This window comes from Cervus canadensis, chromosome X (assembly GCF_019320065.1).
Source record: "Cervus canadensis isolate Bull #8, Minnesota chromosome X, ASM1932006v1, whole genome shotgun sequence".
Classification (NCBI taxonomy): domain Eukaryota; kingdom Metazoa; phylum Chordata; class Mammalia; order Artiodactyla; family Cervidae; genus Cervus; species Cervus canadensis.
The window spans coordinates 98224087-98244082 of record NC_057419.1 but is presented as its reverse complement, the minus strand read 5'-3'; the positions used below and the strand labels follow the sequence as shown (position 1 = coordinate 98244082).

General features: G+C 41.4%; 1 protein-coding gene and 1 non-coding gene across 4 annotated transcripts in view; both read left to right on the top strand.

Moving 5' to 3' along the window:
* Nucleotides 1-19996, top strand: part of MTM1 (myotubularin 1) — a 92267-nt gene that overhangs the window by 12284 nt on the left and 59987 nt on the right. For 2 of the 3 annotated variants that reach the window (XM_043458723.1, XM_043458722.1), the window contains exons 2-4: nt 11744-11816; nt 13842-13914; nt 15682-15776. In XM_043458723.1, coding sequence (XP_043314658.1) covers nt 11754-11816; nt 13842-13914; nt 15682-15776 — 231 coding nt within the window. In that variant the 5' untranslated portion in view covers nt 11744-11753. The remainder of the gene's footprint in view (nt 1-11743; nt 11817-13841; nt 13915-15681; nt 15777-19996) is intronic. The other variant, XM_043458724.1, reaches the window with a different exon arrangement.
* LOC122436259 lies at nt 6945-7051 on the top strand. The gene has a single exon (XR_006267993.1). It is a non-coding gene; the product is annotated as a U6 spliceosomal RNA (small nuclear RNA).

Genomic DNA, 19996 nt, shown 5'->3' with positions numbered 1-19996 from the left:
TGTGGGAAGCATTGTTTTTTGTTTAAAAATTGAGATATGGTAAAAATTCATGAGATGGTGTCTTATGTAGCTTTAAGCTCAAAAAGCAATTTCAAAAGAATTGGAAGAATATTTTTCATAGTGACTGTGTTGCTGGAATAAGTGCATACCATCCAAAGGGACAGCTTTGTAGAATAACTCATCTAGCTACATGTGCTCTAATAGACGTTTGAACCCTCATTAAACTTTATCCTTCTTTTTAAATATAGTTTGAAAAGACTCTTTCATGATACAGAGTACTATGGCAGTTAAACAAGGGGAATATACTGCCTCAGGGTCTCACAGACATGGATTTGTGGCGGGGGGGCGGGGGTAGTCACTGTTTGGTTAATTATGCTTAAAATGAAGGCTAATGTTCTTTTTTTGTGACCATCAATTTTTATTACATAGAAATGGAATTCCAAAAAAAAATTTTATTCAGCTGTGTAAGCAGGAGGCATAACATTTTCATTTTTTAATTTGATCATCAATTAGAGAATTTAGAGCAACAGACATCTGTTAGTGGGTATAGTGGTGACAAGGACCAGGCTGCCTGGGTTTGATTTCCAACTGCAAACGTTTTTAGTGGACACATTTAACCTTCCTTTTTTCTCAGGGTTGTGTGTTTTCATATGAAGGAGTATTAGTAGTTGGCTTATGAGGTTGTTGACAGTATTGAAGGAGTTCATCTGTGCTTAGAGCAGTGCCTGGCACATAGCAGATAATCAGTAAATGGAAACCAGTTTGCTTTGTGTATTTAACTTATACCTATTCATTGTCTTTATTGCTGTTTAACTTGTCTTATACTTATTCATCTTCCCACCTCAGCTGCTAGCTCCTTGAAGACTTATCTCTATTTTTTTAGAATTTCTCACCATGCTCTGGAGTTGTTTTTGGTGTTGTCATTCAGTTGCTCAGTCATGTCCAACTCTTTGTGACCCCATGGACTGCAACACACCAGGCTTTCCTGTCCTTCACTATCTCCTGGAGTTCACTCAAACTCATGTCTGTTGAGTCAATGATGCCATCCAACCATCTCATCCTCTGTCACCCCCTTCTCCTCGTGCCCTCAATCTTTACCAGCATGAAGGTCTTTCCAAAGAGTCAGCTCTTCACATCAAGTAGCCAGAGTATTGGAGCTTCAGTTTTAGCATCAGTCCTTCCAATGAATATTCAGGGTTGATTTCGTTTAGGATTGACTGGTTTGATCTCATAGTCCAAGGGATTCTCAAGAGTCTTATCTAGCACCACAGTTCAAAAGCATCAATTCTTCAGTGCTCAGCCTTCTTAATGGTCCAACTCTCACATCTGTACATGACTACTGGAAAAACTGTAGTTTTGACTAGACGGACCTTTGTTGGCAAAGTGATATCTCTGCTTTTTAATACTCTGTCTAGGTTTATCATAGCTTTCTTTCCAAGGAGCAAACATCTTTTAATTTCATGGTTGCAGTCACCATCCACAGTGATTTTGGAGCCCAAGAAAATCAATCTGTCACTGTTTCCATTGTTTCCCCATATATTTGACATGAAGTGATGGAACCAGATGCCATGATCTTAGTTTTTTGAATGTTGAGTTTAGGCCAGCTTTTTCACTGTCTTCTTTCCCTCTCATCAAGAAGCTCTTTAGTTCCTCTTCGCTTTCTACCATTAGAGTGGTATCATCTGTATATCTGGGGTTGTTGATATTTTTCCTGGCAATCTTGATTACATAAAACAATTCTCCAGATTACCAGCAACCAGCAGAAGTTAGAGGGGACAAAGAAAGTTCCTCTCTGCCCTAGAGCCTTCCAGGGGTGAGATGGGGTGGGGGGCATGCTCCTGCCAATGTCCTGATTGCAGACTTGTAGCCTCCAGAACCGTGCAGGAAGAAATTTCTGTTTTAAGCATCCAGTTTGTGGTTCTTTGTTTCAGCAGCCCCAGACACCCATCCATTATTTTGTCTTTTCCCCCCTTGCTGCTTGAATTAGAGTGTTGACAACCCTGTGATTTCATTTCATCTCAAATGGTAGCATTGCCTCCATTTTCATCCATTATCCACCTTCTCCACATATTTTGAAGCTCTGATTTACCAGAGAGATGCAAAATGTCATCAGATAGGTAATTACAGTACAGCACAAGAAGTGAAATGTTAGGAATTTATGCAGCATACAGAGAAATGAAGCATGTGTGTGTTGTGGGTGTACGTGTGTACATGGGCAGACCCGTCCTCTGTCATGAAGCAGGTACCTAAAGACCCAGTGCTAACACAGCTCTTACTTCTCCTCCCAGTGAACATGCTTGAAAGGAATTGAGCCCAATGGCAGGTTGTCATCTCCAACCTTCTCTCCTTTCTTTGTTTTTCTAGAAATTGCACATCGGCTCTTCAGTTTCTTTCTGATCCTTCCCCTCTAGTGCTAATTCCTGTTGGATTCTTTGTCAGTGATGCCCTGTCTGGGAAGGTCCGTGGGAAGTTCAGTGTTCTGAACTGGCACCTTCATCACTGATATAGCTGTGGCTCTTCATATGGGTTTTACCTTCAACAATTGCCATTTTAACTTTTGCGTAAGAAGGTCCTTTTCAATTATAAATTGAAAATATACTTTTGGGGAATAGTTTCTCCCAGGGGAAAATAGTTCAACCAAATACAGTTCTGTCATGGAGCAGATGGATCAGCTGGGTTCCTGCATGAGTTTGGGAATTGGCAGGTGGATGGGGAACTTGATCTTGTTCCTATTTTAAAACTTTGTTTACTGGCAGGTATTTGGTGGTTACAAAATCCATTGGTGAATTTAATGATTTGTTTAAATGTATGTATGTTTTACTAGGTTGCCTTTTTATGTTTAAAAAAAAAAAAGTTAACCTGATGGTAGTTGGCTTTCCTAATAGTTGCTTCAGCATACCAATTTCAAGTTATGAAGTGTTTCTAAAGTTACTCTGTTCCATGGCCACTGCACATGCCACTGGAGCCAGTCAGCTGTCTTGAAGATGTGCCATTTGTCATGAGGGGACCAAGAAGTAGGCTGAATGGATCAGCACAGATCTATCACTAACCACTGGAAAAATGATTCAAAATGGATTCTTCACTGATTCTGAATTATGTATTTTTTTTGCCAAAAGGTCTTTGAAACATTTAAAGAAGTGGAAGTATTGTGATCTTTAAAATGAATAGTAAATATCAAAATGACACAAAGAGTGAGTTTCTAAATGAAATATGATTTAACATTTTGTAATTTCCAAAGAAGAGTCGTGAAAACAATGTCCCTTGAGTCCTGAGACAAATCGAGAGGCTCTAACACATGTATTGCAGGTGTCTATTTGGACAATAAGCCACTTACAATTGATGGGGGTACTCTTTTGGAATAACTATAGTTGGACCTACTCTGATACCTCTAGTGTATTTTTATATCCTTGAGTCAGAATAGAAGGTAAACAGGCAAGATCTCCACGTAGGGATCCCTGGGCTAGGAGTCAAGAGTTTTCTTTTTTTAATGGAAGTAGGCATGCTTTGAGAGTAACCTGATTTAAAGCTGTCCAGGGCTTTGTCAAGATTATATGGATTATCTAAGAAAGAAAATGTGTGTACAGAATGGTTAGGCAGTGTTAGATAGCATATGTTTTATGGAAAATCCAGCCTAGTGTCTTAGCGCCACTTTGAGTAATGGGTTCAAAGCATCTCTTTCTAAGAGGAAGGGACCTGGTTTTTGAGTGCCTCTGCTTTACAATCTACTATTCCAGCATTTTACACATTTCTTATCGCAACTCCATGAAGGTAGGTAGTATCATGCCCCACATACAGAGAACTGCAGTCTGTCCACGATTGAATGACTGTTATTAATCAAGTGACAAAATTGGGATTTGAAAGCCAAACTGGTCTGAACACAGAATCCCTTCCTCTTTTCAACTGTGTCACACAAAGTTTGCAGCTGGTCATAGTATGTTTTTGCAAGGCATAAGCTGTGAATGGTGGGGTTAGTGGCTTATATGTTAGTTTAAAAGGGCATGATTATTATTTACTTTGGCTGAAGAAAGTTCATTTGGAAATACTTTAATAGTTGAAGACAGAGTGGCACCCCATTTTTGTAAATAAAATCATGCTGGAATACAGCCACACCCCTGTATTTCCGTATTGCCTGTGGCTGCCACAAAGCCTAAAATAGTTTCTGGCCCTTCACAGAAAAAAGTTTGCAACCCTTGTTCCAAGAAAAATGTATAAAGGGACTTCCCTAGCAGTCCAGTGGTTAAGACTTCGCCTCCCAGTGCAGGGACTGTGGGTTTGATCCCTGGTCGGGGGGCTAAGATCCCACATGCCTCATGGCCAAAAAAGCATAACGTGAAAACAACAGAAACGATATTGTAAAGATATTCAATAAAGACTTTAAAAATTGTCCACATCAAAAGAAATCTGTAAAAAAATGTATATGATGAAATAAACTCCTACTTTTGCAGATCATCCTTTGTTTTCATGTGGGATGAACAAGTATAGAGATTGAATTGATTGTACCTGGTCTCTAAATGGCTGGGGTGTAAACAATTCTCTTTGGTTCAGGGTGGTTTGTTTGAGGGCATCTCAACACATCTTTTTCATTTCTTGCTCCGAGGTGGCCTACAGTCAGAGCAACTTTAATGCAAAAGTCAGCATAACTTAGTTTTGTAAATCCTGTCCTGCATTCAGGTGCAGAACAGAAGTCTGCTAGTGGTTCTCACTGGGGGCGAAACTCCCCCTAGAGGCCAAATTGGAAACGAGGGGGCAGTGTTTTTGTTTCTAGTGTAATTTGTATTGAAAAGTAAGTTATTATCACTGTCATTTTCTTTCTCCTTTATCCTGGAGGTCAGACATTATATTGATGATTTTTTAAATTGTGGATTTTTTTAAAATTATGGCTGGGTTGATAATATTCATGACTTTCATTACAGGCTAGCCAAAGGGGCTATACAGAAATTGGAGCATTGGGTCTGGGAGTACTGAGCAGCTCGGCCCTAAGTATTTGGTGTTTTTTTTTTTCAAAATGGACTTCCAAGTAAAGAAAGCTCCCTTCGAAAAACCTGGAATTCTGGGCTCAGTAGCTGCTCACACATGACTTCTTGCTCGCTGGCAGCCTTTTGAAGTTGGTTTGCAGACTAGGTAGGTTTCCAAAGCTTTCAAGCGAGCCTCCAGAGAGAGATCATCCTTAAACTTTATTTAAACAGCAATACAGAATAAGAAAGCACAGCGAATAAAATCCAAAGTTGATGGCCTGTGTGCCTTTCCTCATGGTTTGTACATGGCAAGTGCAGGAAAACCCCTAATCGAGGGCCATTGATGGCAAATTGGTGACCATGGCAACTGAGCTCCTCTTGGAGTTTAGATTTTGCTTACAGAAGCCCAATGAGGTGAAGGTCAAATTTATTTTCCAATTCTACTGCTTTGAGATGTTTCCAGTAAGGGTAAAACTGGCCCTTATTTATTTGAGAGTGTTTATAGTTACGTCTGCTACAGGTATTTTGTGAAATCCTATTTTTCATAGGCAACAGAGAGGAGGGCAGTTTCTTAGTCTGGAAGAAGGACATGGGGGAAGAGGTCTTTGTATCTTAATTTGAAATACTGGGTTGGCCCAAAAGTGTGTTCAGGTTTTTTGATACCAGCTTATGGAAAATCCCAAACGAACTTTTTGGCCAACCCAATATCTCTTCCAGCACAAAGTCTGTAGTGCAGAATGTTAGTTCTTTTTGGTGCAAGTTCTTTATGGTGTTTCAGAGTGTGAGAAGTCAGTGCTGCCCTTCTGATGAGCAGAGCCATGGAGCCTTGAGCATCTTGGTTAACTGAGGGTTGGCTCTACCCCTTTTTTAAGCTTGCATACATTTCTGACTTAAAGAAAATATTACACAAACAACAGTTCATTCATTCTTGTAACGAATACCTATTGAGTACCTACTGGCTGCCAGGCACTGTACCAGGTGCTGTTACTGCTTTGTTGTTTAGTTGCTCAGTCGTGTCTGATTCTTTGTGACCCTATGGACTGTGGCCTGCCAGGCTCCTCCATCCATGGGATTCTCCAGGCACGAATATCGGAATGGGTTGCCATTTCTTTCTCCAGGGGATCTTCCTGACGCAGGGATCGAACCCGTGTCTCTTGCATCTCCTGCATTGCAGGCAGATTCTTTACCTCTGAGCCACCTGGGTTGGAACTGCAGCATTAAATAAGACAGACCATAATCCTTCTCTTCTGGGGGCTTGTGTTCTGGTATGCCAGAGGTGGAGAGTAATAACAGATTATCTGAAAGGGGGTAAGTGGTAGGGAAGGGAGACGGGTGTGGGGGGTGGTAGAAAGAGCAGAGAGACAGAGAGACAGGGGGAAGAGAGGTGAAGGGACACAGAGGGAGGGACAGAGGGAGATACCATGAGACCATTGAGGTTAGTTGTCTTAAATTTAGAGAGACACAACTGAGGCCATGTTGTGACTTTTAGGCTTCTCTGATAGGTCAGTTGGTAAAGAATCTGCCTGCAATGTAGGAGACCCTGGTTCGATTCCTGGGTCAGGAAGATCCACTGGAGAAGGGATAGGCTACCTACTCCAGTATTTGTATTCTTGGGCTTCCCTTGTGGCTCAGCTGGTAAAGAACCTGCCTGCAATGCGGGAGACCTGTGGTTCAATCCCTGGGTTGGAAAGATCCCCTGGAGAAGGGAAAGGCTACCCACTCTGGTATCCTGGCTTAGAGAATTCCATGGACTGCCGTCCATGGGGTTGCAAAGAGTCGGACACGACTGAGTGACTTTTTCACTTTGTGACTTTCAAAGATTTTTAAATGATACCGCCTTTATGTAGCTTTATTTGAAGGGGTTGGGGGCGGGTCCCAAAGATTGCTTGCCTAGATGAGTTTTCTTAACTGTTTCTTAGTCTAAAACTCCTTCTCTCCTGAGATTGGGACCAGTCTCATCAACCTGCTTTCTTTAGAAATAGAAATCACGTGCTCGCTTCGGCAGCACATATACTAAAATTGGAACGATACAGAGAAGATTAGCATGGCCCCTGCGCAAGGATGACACGCAAATTTGTGAAGCGTTCCATATTTTTGTTGGTGGGAATGCAAACTAGTACAGCCACTATGGAAAACAGTGTGGAGATTTCTTAAAAAACTGGAAATAGAACTGCCATATGACCCAGCAATACCACTCCTGGGCATACACACTGAGGAAACCAGAGCTGAAAGAGACATGTGCACCCCAATGTTCATCGCAGCACTGTTTATAATAGCCAGGACATGGAAGCAACCTAGATGCCCATCAGCAGACGAATGGATAAGGAAGCTTTGGTACATATACACCATGGAATATTACTCAGCTGTTAAAAAGAATTCATTTGAACCAGTTCTAATGAGATGGATGAAACTGGAGCCCATTATACAGAGTGAAGTAAGCCAGAAAGATAAAGAGCATTACAGCATACTAACACATATATATGGAATTTAGAAAGATGGTAATGATAACCCTATATGCAAAACAGAAAAATAGACACAGATGTACAGAACAGACTTTTGGACTCTGTGGGAGAAGGCAAGGGTGGGATATTTCGAGAGAACAGCATGTATATTATCTATAGTGAAACAGATCACCAGCCCAGGTGGGATGCATGAGACAAGTGCTCGTGCCTGGTGCACCGGGAAGACCCAGAGGAATCGGGTAGAGAGGGAGGTGGGAGGGGGGATCGGGATGGGGAATACATGTAACTCCATGGCTGATTCATATCAATGTATGACAAAACCCACTGCAATGTTGTGAAGTAATTAGCCTCCAACTAATAAAAATAATTGGAAAAAAAAAGAAATAGAAATCACTTGGACGCACTTGTCTGTGGGTGGAAAGGATACTGCCATGTTAGGAGACCTGTCTGGAGCTGGTCCTGCCTCAGACTCACGCTAGAGCCTTGTTGCACCCCTTCTAGGCTTTCCTGTCATCTTCTCTGTAATGGGAGAGATGCTTAGTTGATCTGTTGTGTTCGACTTTTTATGACCTCATGGACTCTAGCCCACTAGGCTCCTCTATCCATGGGGATTCTCCAGGCAAGACTATGGGAGTGTGTTGCCATGACCTCCTCCAGGAGATCTTCCCAACCCACAGATCAAACCCAGTCTCCTGCATTGCAGGTAGATTCTTTACCATCTGAGCCACCAGGGAAGCCCAAGAATACTGGAATGGGTAGCCTATCCCTTCTTCAGGGGATTTTCTCAACCTTGGAATTGAACCGGGATCTCCTGCATTGCAGAAGGATTCTTTACCAGTTGAGATACCAGGGAAGCCCAATGGGAGAGGACTGGCCTTAAATCATCAGAAGTTTTTTTCAGGATCAAAAAAGATAGACGTCTACCTTTGGTTAGATTCCTGAAATTAGCATATATATAGGGAATTAAGTGTCAATTTTCACTTTAAAGCCGGGGTAGCCCAGATTCAATGTTTTTTAAAATAAAAAGGATTAAAGCTGATCTTTAGGGGTTTGGGGCAAAATACACTATAACCAAAAGGGTACCTGACCTATGTAAACTTTACTGTAGCTTTTAATTATTATTGAATTCCATTTAGAGCAACAGATATTTTACAGATGAAGATATGGATGCTTGATAAGTTAGATCCATCCCAGGGCCTGTGCTCATCTGTCTAGCACATTTTCCATAGCGCTGCTCTGCTTCCCAGGCTCCTAATGAGACAGTATTTTCATGTACTTTTTCAAGAGAAGCTTTATAGCTAGGTTACCACCAGCCATAGCACTATCCCTGTAGTAGTGAGCTTTCTTCCTAGTATTTCTGGGATCAAGACTAATGTGTAGAAGAATTGCTTATGGCATCAGTATTCAGTTATTATCCTCTCATTATTTAAAAGGATGCTAATAATTTGTTAACAAATATACCAGGCACTGTTCTAAGCCCTTCGGTATATTGCTTCATTTTGCCCAACTGTGCTGTAATAAGATAGAGGTAATAGCAACCAAAGCCCAGAGAAGTGAAATAATCTGCTCAAGGTCAAATATATGACTTGCAACGTTGGGATTTGAACGGAGTCAGCTCAATACCCATGCTGTCCAGCATCACACTGCTCCAGCTTGTGTACATTTCAGGGGTCCATTGGAACCCTTCAACAAAGAAAGGTTCACTGATGAGATCTGAAAGCAGATCTCATCATGGAACTAACCCATGTTACCCAGACCCTTGGATTTCTCAGTTCTGCACTCAGTTCAGCTTTTAATAGTAGCAGTTTCTAGGATAACTCTACATCTGCAGGCTTTAGACATTAAGACAGCACATTATTTGATTCTGTTTATATGAAATGTCCAGAATGGGCAAACCTGTAGAGATAGAAAGCAAATTTGTGATCAAGGCTGGGGGAATGGGGAGTGACAGTGACTATTAATGGGTATGGGGTTTTGGGTGGTGGTGGTGAAAATGTTCTAAAACTGATTGTGATGATGGTTGTGCAGTCCCATTAAGTTGTTCACTTGAAACGGGTGTGTTGTATAGTATGTGAGTTATAGCTCAATTAGGTAGTAAAAAATAAGGAAAAAAGGAAGACTTTCCTCTGTTATATTTAGTTCATTTTAAATTGAGTTTTTTTTCTTAATGAGGATTGAAGAAAACAGGAAGATTTATCTTTCTTTTACGGTTTAGAAGCAGACTGGTGAAGACTGAGTCGATTATATAGCCCAACGTTTGAAATGTCTTACATTTACTTGACAGTAATAATTTATTTTTTTTTTCATTTATTTTTATTAGTTGGAGGCTAATTACTTTACGATATTGTAGTGGTTTTTGTCATACATTGATATGAATCAGCCATGGATTTACATGTATTCCCCATCCCGATCCCCCCTCCCACCTCCCTCTCTATCCGATCCCTCTGGGTCTTCTCAGTACACCAGGCCCAAGCACTTGTCTCATGCATCCAACCTGGGCTGGTGATCTTTGACAGTAATAATTAACATGTGTTTGAAGATGTTGACTTATAAAAATGTTAGAGCATATGATTACTAAAAGTAATTTTATATCTTAATTAAAAAATCCCCAAAATATGTAATATTGTTTAGTTGATAGAATAATTTCAGGGCAGAAACATCTGACCTTATCTATCCTCTCCATCTCATCCACTCTGCTGTCTCAGAGAATAATGGGTTATTTTGATTGGGTTTGGATTTATGGTTAGAGTGGTTTTTCAAGGCTATTTTGTCTGAATTTAATTCATTCTAGAGATATTCATTAATCTTTTTTAAAAAGTTATTTCTAATTTTACATTGTGCTACCTCTTAATAGTATCAGGTTTTTTAAGTTTAGTATTCCTTTGTATAAAGACATATTTTATTTTCCCCTAATTGTTCATGTTTCAGCCTCAGCAGTTTCCTAGTTCCAGTGTTCTGGGATTTGGTGAACCAAATATACAAGGTGACAGTGTAGTGATGTTTCACAGTAGCATGTATTTTGCACATAATCAGTCATTTTCATTCACCAAATAGTTATGAATGTCATTGTGTGCCAGGAGATAGCCATGACCCAAATGGACCCCCACCCTTGCCCTTGGAAAGCTGAGCTCTGGTGGCGGAAGCCCAGAGTCTCTAATCTTGTAAGATTGTTCTCACCTGGCTGTCTCGCTGCATCTTTGTCCTGATGGGTACCTTCATCTGCATCTTTTGTCACCTTTCTCAGGCATTTCTTTAGGACACTGACCAGCAGCACACAGCTATCAAATTCCAAGTTTTGTGCCAAGTGGTAGTAGTGTTCTCCATGCCAGATTTTGTTAGTTGGTCTTTTAATAAGCCCAGCAAAAAAAAAAAAATTCTATAAATATTCACAATTGTCTTGCTAAACTGAATATGGTTTAACCACCAGTGACTTCATATGTATCTCTCTGTCATTAACTTTGATAAATAAAATAGCCAAAGCATTGCTTAGTTTCCTGTTGTTGCTATAATCTTCAAAAGTCTAAGTAAACCCCTGAGTTAACAAGGTAATTGTATGTGTTCTGCATATGATGGCTTCATTTATGTCTGAAAGAAAGAAAGTGAAGTCGCCCAGTTGTGTCCGACTCTTTGCAACCCCATGGACTGTAGCCCACCAGGCTCCTCTGTCCATGGGATTTCCCAGGCAAGAATACAGGAGTGGGTTGCCATTTCCTTCTCCAGGGGATCTTCCCAACCCAGGGATCGAACCTAGGTCTCCAGCATTGTAGGCAGATGCTTTACTGTCTGAGTCACCAGGGAAGTCATTTATGTCTGAACTGGGATGAATATGCCTTATTTAATGAAATATATACATTCCCTAGAAGGTGCTGATCAATAAAATCCTACTAGTTTGATTTCCATCAAATCCATGCCACTTTAACTTGCCTTAATTGAGAGAAGACAGAACTATTAAAGAGGAAAGAAGTGTAAGTTCAATGGTCTGTCCTTTTTCTCTCTCTGCTTGGCTGTCTCTTAATTGTCTTTACAAATTAAGAAGTATGGACGTTTGAAGCCTGTTGTGTAATTAATAAACATTAAGTTTTCTCTGATGACAGGAACACGTGTGGTGTCTTCTGCTGAACTCCCCTTTCTCTGTTTCTTCATGGTTCCCTGCGCCTTCATTGGAGCTCTTTCCCATGAGTTGTGCTGTGGTTGGTCCTTCACGTGTCTCATTCCTATGAGGGAAACAGGGCCTGTCAAGTGTCCTCCTGTTTGTACTCAATTGCAGTATGTTTGAAATTGCATACAATTTTGTTGATTTCTTGAATTCATTGTCTTTCTTGGTAGAGTTTCCAGTATGGCCTCAGCACCAACTTCCAAATATAATTCACACTCCTTGGAGAATGAGTCTATTAAGAGGGTAAGTTGTGTTTTCAGATTTATTTATTCCTCTTTCTCTGCATTTCTCTTTTCATATTTGAATATTAGCTGCTCATTCTGGGTTTCTTGAATTATTCATTTCATTATTCATTCACATAATGCAAATTCTTTGATACACATAGTTTTATTTGTTAACCCATCTCGTTCCATAAAAGACGGACCATAGGTGTGTTCAGTGAGCTTTGTTTGTAAATCCTTTCATATAACTTCATTTTTGAGAATCTCTGACTTGTGAACCACTGCCAGACATTACATTTAAGATACTAGGCAATCTCTTGCCCCTGAAAGCTTTCTGAAGAAGAGTTCGGAAGACCAGGGCCCACCAAGCAGGATATTAACACCTTCCTCAACATTGAAGGAGGCATTCCTGGCTGAGAACAATCTGCCTTGCCCTGCTAGGTATAAAATGCTCAGCTTGCAAGCACTAAAGCATATTAAAAATTAGCTAGGAATTTTTATTTTGTACCTGAACAAAAAGGGATAAAACCACTAAAAATCCAACAAAGCCCCCCTCTTTGACAGCTTATCCCTCACCTAAATACACAAGCTGCACTTCCCCTGTTTCATACTACTTTACATTTGCATGCATGCATGCTGCTGCTGCTAAGTCACTTCAGTCGTGTCTGACTCTGTGCGACCCCATAGACAGCAGCCCACCAGGCTCCCCCGTCCCTGGGATTCTCCAGGCAAGAATACTGGAGTGGGTTGCCATTTCCTTCTCCAGTGCATGAAAGTGAAAAATGAAAGTGAAGTCGCTCAGTCGTGTCCGACTCTTAGTGACCCCACGGACTGCAGCCTACCAGGCTCCTCCGTCCATGGAATTTTCCAGGCAAGAGTATTGGAGTTGGGTGTCATTGCCTTCTCCATTGCATTTGCATAGCCCCTGATAATTCCCAGAAGTGTGCTTGTGCAGTTTCTTTCACTTAATATTCACAAAACTCCTTTGAGGCAAGGATTACTAGCTTTACACATGAAATGATTGCAGCATGACTTTGGAAAACAACTAGAAAAAAATGAATGAAAAATAGCAGTTTAAAAAACCCTTTTCCCAAACAGATGTTAGTGATGTGTCTGGCACGTCCTAGAGTGGACACAGGCAGCACATCATTGGCACTTATCCACTGGGGCAGCTGAATAGATTGAAAGACTCCTTTCCCAGGCATCCAAGTCACATGGCAAATTAGCCTCGCAGAACTCACCTTGGCTTTAGTGGTTTGTACTGCCTGGTTGGCACAGTGGCTGCTGTTACTGAATGAGGATACCTCTAAAGGCAGAAGGCCTAGAGATGTAGTAGCGTCACATGAAGAATTTGTGTGTAGATGGTTTCCAAGGCCCTGGTTGGCTCAAAAGTTCAATGCTAGGCCCCCTCATCCTCTTATCTAGTTACTTACATGAGAAAAGATGTTAGTAAAATAGGAAACCCAGTATGTAGTAACTGTTATTTTCTGACGTGTGAGAAGATGCTGTAATTACTGTTGCTCAGTTAAGGCCCCATTAAAATGAAGTTTTCATTCCTTCTCTCAACAAAATAGAACTAAATAGTATGGAAAAAAACTGCCACAGTATATGTTTATCTATAGAATATACTCAGTGAATTCTGTCTCTTAGTGGGAGATGGTGAAGGACAGGGAAGCCTGGTGTGCTGCAGTCCATGGGGTCGCAAAAAGTCAGACACAACTTAGTGACTAAACAACAACATAGAATACACTTAATATTTACTTTTTATCACTTTCCTGAACACTTAACTGTAAAGCACTTGGAAGGGGTGTTTAATTAATACCACTGAAAAGTGTGCTAATGTTATTTACAGACTAAAAGTTAACACAGCTAATGAATGTTGAATGCTAAGTTGTATTTTTTAGTTGTTTTGATTTTCTGTGCCAATTTTCTATAATGGTCACTATGTCTCTAATTTTTTAATTTGCAAACAGTATTTCTGGTTAGTTGCTTAACATCCTGTGCAAATGTCATGTCCTTACTTCTGATGACACCGTTTTGTTTCCAGACTTCTAGGGATGGAATTAATCGGGATGTGGGAGAGACTCTTCCTAGACTTCCAGGAGAGATTCGCATTACTGGTAAGGCCTGTGAGGTTAGGATTTTCATAGATTGATGAGAGTTCTAGGAGGGCCAGGTGGCTCCAATCCCTTTGACTCTTTCAAAGTCACATTTAGACAGATAGGCTAGATTTGTTTAAAAGTGTTAATATAGTGAGAACTCTCTGCATTTGTTTCTTGATCAAAGAGTTCTCTCAAGCTTCATGCTCTCCATGACAGTGATATTTTTTTTTCCTCTGTACCAAGTCAGAATTATTTTGGAAAAAAAATGTGGATTATATCTTTCAAGGCTCTCACTGGAGCTATAAGCTCTTATGGTTTGAGGTTATAAGAATAAAATGGTATTAAGATTTTCCAGCCTATCATGTATGCTTTAAAACGATCAACTTTGAGGCTTAAAGTCCAAGTACTCTCTTCTTTGAAATATAAGGAGAAATATTGGTTTAAAATAGCTTTTATTTGACAGATAGCTAAAATTAGAAATGTTGATATAACATTCTGATTTTTGTCTTACTTTATTCATTGTAAGTTTGTATTAAGAGGAAGGTATCTACTTTGGAAAGTGATCTACTAGATCATTCTGGCTTAATCCAGAAGCACCTGACAGCTTCTAAGCAAAGTGCTAAGATTGTGAGCATTAACATTTTTTTTTTTAGAGTTGACATCCCTATTTCAGATTCCCATTTGGTGATGATAGGGTTACCATTGCTTCAGAGAACCTTTTGGTTTATTTACTAAGATCTGGGTTGTTTAGCTTAAATGACTGAGACCATGGTGCTAATCAGATTAAGGTCATAGATATGATACCTGTATGAATGAGTTAGCCATGCACAGTGAGAAACTACTCCATGTCCACAGGCTTGCACATATAATCCTAGTCTTGAAAAGGAAACGGGTGGCATGTTTCCATCCTAATTTGTGGATAAGAACAAAGAGAATATCTTACTTTTGATCATCTTCACATGTGAAGTTTTAGTTCTGTGTCAGTGTTAACACCTTCACAGAGGTAATAACTGATTGAATTATCATGAAGTAGACTTACTGGATATTTTTCATTTAGCACCTGAGGAGAAAGGGGTTTCAAAGATTATTGTAAATAAACAAACAAATGCCATTAACACATTCAAGGACATCCTTGAAAAATAAGACAAAGATACATTTTATTGTAATAACTCTCCTGATTTAGTTTCTCCTTATGTTTGATTCTACCAAAGATATACTAATTTCTTGGCCATCTGTTTCATATCACTTAAAGGTGTGACATGAATCTAGCTCCACGCTTCTCTGGACTATTAAAACGGAAAGAATAGACTATAGAAACATTTCTGCTGCTGACAGTCATTTATTAAAAACATCGCAATGTTTTGTGTGATTAGAGGTTGGCAAACCTCAAACCCAATCTGGGGGAGAGTCCGTGAGACTGTCCTTTGTGAATTGCCATCCTCTGGTTGAAGCCTGCAGTTCAGTAGTTACCTTGACAACCACTGGAAGGTAGCAGCACCAGTACCCTTATTCACTTCTGCTCTCCAGCTGTTAGGGTCTTGTCCCTAGGTAGTGGCAGCATGGTGGGTAAGCTCAGGTGATATGTGCCCCACCTCGTTCTCCCTCAGCTCCACTCTACCTAGCATGGTAATGTAGAAACATTGCCAGTGCTTGCTTTAGACCTTTTCAGTGATTTTTTAAATTGTAGTTATTCTTAGCCAAATAGTTTATATTAAAGTAGTGCCATTTGTTGTGTATCTTGGTATATATTTCCATTATTTTAGGGTACTTTTTTTATCTTAATAGACAAAGAAGTTATTTACATATGCCCTTTCAATGGCCCCATTAAGGGAAGAGTTTACATCACAAATTATCGTCTTTATTTAAGAAGTTTGGAAACGGTAAGTAAAATCTAAGACCATAAAGATGACCCTAACTGTTAAAGATAATGCTAAACTGTTTCTCTTCTACCTTGCAAGATTGACTGTGGATCAGATTAACATGGGGGATATATTTGCTTCTCAACTCTTAATTTTTGGCTTACGCAAAGCTCATTTAACACTAACACCTGTAAATGTAGGACTAGAGTGAATTAAAATAAGTTTTGTCCTTCATAATATGGGGAGGGGGATTTGGTAACTGTACCTGTTTGCTCGTTTGGAGAGATTCCTTAGGTGGAGAACAGTGGTTCTTTACCAGAAGCACCATTAAGAAACACTTGTGGCACTTAGCAGCCATTACAGATGCTGTGAGATACTGTATCCAAATGTCCAGGTCTGTGGTCCAGGCACAGTGGTCATTTTTTTTAAAAAACATCACAGACAAGGATGCTGATGTGAGTCCCTTGTGTAGGCCCACTGCTCTAGAATTTTCCAAGTGTTCATTTACAGAACACCAGGTAATGGTTTAGAATTAGGATGTCTGTGGTGTGGCTGAGTGCCACGCTACCTTTTATTCCATGGCATTTCAAGGAATGTTCCACTGGTGGAACAATGAGTTGGACATGAGATGCTCCAGAAGGGAAAGAGTGAATGAACAGCTGCTATGGCTGTCCCAGAAGGGCCTATGGTGGATGTGGTGGGTTCCCATTACCCACCTGAAGGGGCAGTTATATTTTGATGAGGTGGACCAAGCAGGATGAATAGGTCTGGGGCACATGAAAGAGGAGCCGAACATCAGCTTATAAATAGGAGATGTTGAGACTGTTGGGTGGAATCTAGTTTTTGTCTTACTGCTTTTACCGCACAACTTCTTTTGAACAGTTCTAATCTAGATTAGTTTGCATCTTTTGATTAAAAAAATTTTTTTTTCATTTTTGTGTCCAAATTCTGAAAAATGCTGTTTATTTACTCTTATTGCCTTCGCTATGGGAGCCCACTTCTGTCATGTTTCTAGGTCCACATGGTCCTGAGATTTGGTCTTTTATTTTTGTGAATCTATTCAGGCCTCTAAGTAAGAGTGGAGCTGAGCACATGTTCTAGTTTTCCAGAATGTGAAAGATTCTGAAACTTAACAGAGCAGTAACCCTCCCTTCTCCAAGGGATCTTCCCAACCCAGGGATTGAACCCAGGTGTTCCGCATTGCAGGCGCATTCTTTACCCTCTGAGCCACCAGGGATGCCCTTAACCCTTGGCAGCAGTTGTATTACAGAATTAATCATTTGAACAGGTGATTAAGTACCCAGGAAAGAAAGAAACCCATTGGGAGTACTATTGGGAGTACCATTGACACATTGTCTTGGTTGAATCAAAGCATATGCCTGACCCTGACAAAGAAACATGGTGGCAGTGCACTTCGGTGGAGTTATAGACTGTGTAACTGGCATCAGGCCTTTGCCTCAGAAGGTGGTTAAAGGGAAGGGAGAGGGGTTTGAAGTAGTTTTAATCTAAGATATTAAAATTTAGTGTAGCTAACATTTAGTTCATAAAAACCAGTAGTATCAGTGAAGGATGGAAGAGGTCTGTCTTTACAGGGGCTCAAACTTGTCTGAACCAGAAATTAGGTGGGATGGATTAAAAAGTTAACAGACATATAGGCTGAACTAACTATAATACAGTATAATTCTGTATTATACTACACAATATAATACAACCAGCCAAAGTGAGACTCATTCTGTACAGCTCCCAAGTGTCAACTTGGGACACACTGAGAGATTTTATGCTAATGTATGCGATAATCATCAAAAATGAAATTAGAGCAGGTTGTTGACCAGCCAGACAGGCCCAGTTCCATTTCGTGCTGTCACTGTTGATGAACTGGGGAAATTATTTAAACTGCAGTGCCGTGACAAGATTGTGTCTGTTCTGTGATCTCAAGTGTGGAAAGCAAACAAAAACTGTACGTCAAAAAGAGAGCAGAAAGAAATACACCAAGAGTGTTAATACTGGGGATATTTGGACATGCTTGTTTCCCTCCTCCCACTTGGAGGGAGCAGGCATTACTTTTGTAATTGGGTGAGCTCTTAGCTGGCATTATTTATTTTGTCTTTATATGGCACTCCAGAGGCCAGGGATTAGCACTCAGTGGGTGAAGAAAAGACCCACTTGACACCAACTGCTAATCTTTGTCTTCTTCCACCAAGTTTTACATAAATATCTTGACCAGTTGGCCACAGCATTTAGTCCAAGTATAAAAGCAAGCAGCTAATGGCAGAAAACATAGTATAAAGTAAGCCATTTGGGAGATTATGCAGAGGCCTCAAAACATAGTCATCATAGTGTCTCTTAAAGTCCTAAATACGAACATTAATTGTGTATTCTGCTGCAAAATGTGAATGTTTTGTGTGTATTTGACAAAGAGCCGTCATGTCCCTGGCCTTTGGAAGCAGACACCTGTGTGGTTCAGGTATGTAAACACTGCAGTGGGAGCACGGCCAGACTCGGGAGTCAGGTGTCCTGTTTCATCAGGTGATGTCCTGGGCTGGTGGACACAGTGGTCTTTGGGCTGCCACTCGGCCTTCTTCCCCTGGGCCTCCTCTGGGGTCTCCCTACTCTACTCTGACTGGATTACTGGAAATACTTGTTGGATCTCTGTTGCCCACAGAATAAAATCCACTCTCCTTCGTGGGACAGAAAAATCCTTCTGAGTTCTCTTGCCTCATCTCACAGCGCTTCTCCCTGTGCTGTTGTCTCTTCCCTGCCTGTGAGGTCCTTCTGGGCTGTTCTTGCTGTGCCTGGATGCCCTCTCGTCCCTCAGAACCCACTCAAAAATCACGTCCTCCCTGGAGCCTTCACCAGTTTCCATCATAGCCCTCACTCCCTCTCTGTGTGCCTGTTCCCATGTTAAGACTTACTACTGGGCACCTCCCCTGCCCACTCTGAACATCTAACATCTCCCCCTCCTCCTCTCCCCCTTTCATGTTTATTCGTTCCTTCACTGTCTCCTACTTTATATATTTTACTGCTTTGCCTCATTCCAGTCCGTCTGAGGCCAGGGATGCCTTATGATTTTTCACTGCTGTGCTCTGAGACCTAGGACAGAGCATGGCGCCTGGCAGTGAAGGATTTCAGCCATATCTATGTGCCAGTGTCTCCGTGGCCATCAGTAATGGGGGGTCCTCCTGGTCCTCCATGTAGACAAGAGGTACTCAGTAGCATTGTGCTCTAAGTGATGGGGAGGCAGCAGGCAGCGTGGACCACACTCAGTCATGGCATCCTGAACACCACCATTGCTTCTGAGTTGAGAAATCCCATTGCCTCCTTTTGACCTTGAGGGTGCTCCGAGGTTGGGCTTGGCTTCGATCTCATGACTCCAGTAGGGCTGGTTCGGCCTGTAATACTCTTGTCATCTGCAGACTCCCAGGGCAGCACCACTTCCGGTTTCCCTCCCAGGAATACTTCAGCTCAGGTGCTCAGGTGCATGAACAAGACAGATTAACCCTTTGTTCATTCAGGCGGCTGTATCCTCATTCCAGAGACACTCAGCACCAGGGTGAATCTGCCATGGTGCTGGATGCATAACACAGAGATGAGCAGGTGTGTTGTCAGGTGGCAAAGCCTGCAATGGGTGCATCATGCTGTTAGATTACAGGACAGAAGCAGGGTAACTGTGCGCTGAGTCATGGAATGCCTTCTAGAGGAGGTGATGTGGGAACCAAGTCTTGGTGAATAGGGACCATTACCTGGACAGGAGGGAGAGAGAGAGGAGCCTCCACAGGGTGCGTGTACAGTGCTATGGAGGAGCCCAGTGTCTGGTGACAGTGGCTGAGGGCTTTGCTAGGGCAGGAGCATGGATGGGGAGGGGAGAGATGAAGCTGGAAGCATTGCCAGCCTTGAGCAGCTCGTAAATCACCAGTGTCTGTGTCACGTGGGGAACAGCACAGCCCATGTGTGTTTCAGGAAGGGAAGTCAGGTCTCAGCGTGTGTGACAGATCAGGGGAGGGAAGACTGGAGGCGGAGAGACCATCCAGGAAGTTATCTTTGTTTTCTAGGCAAGCTGGTCCTAATTGAGTCTGGGTTGCAGTAGAAAGGAGGGAACTGCCATGAGCGAGGCAGGAGGATCTGGGTGGCATTTGGAGCTGGGAGCTGAAGGGAAGAGTAGATTTAAGGATGATCCCTGTAGTCTTGGACTTGAGTGGTTGGAGCTGCTCCCGTCCGTGGAAATAGACATCAGAGGAGAAGGA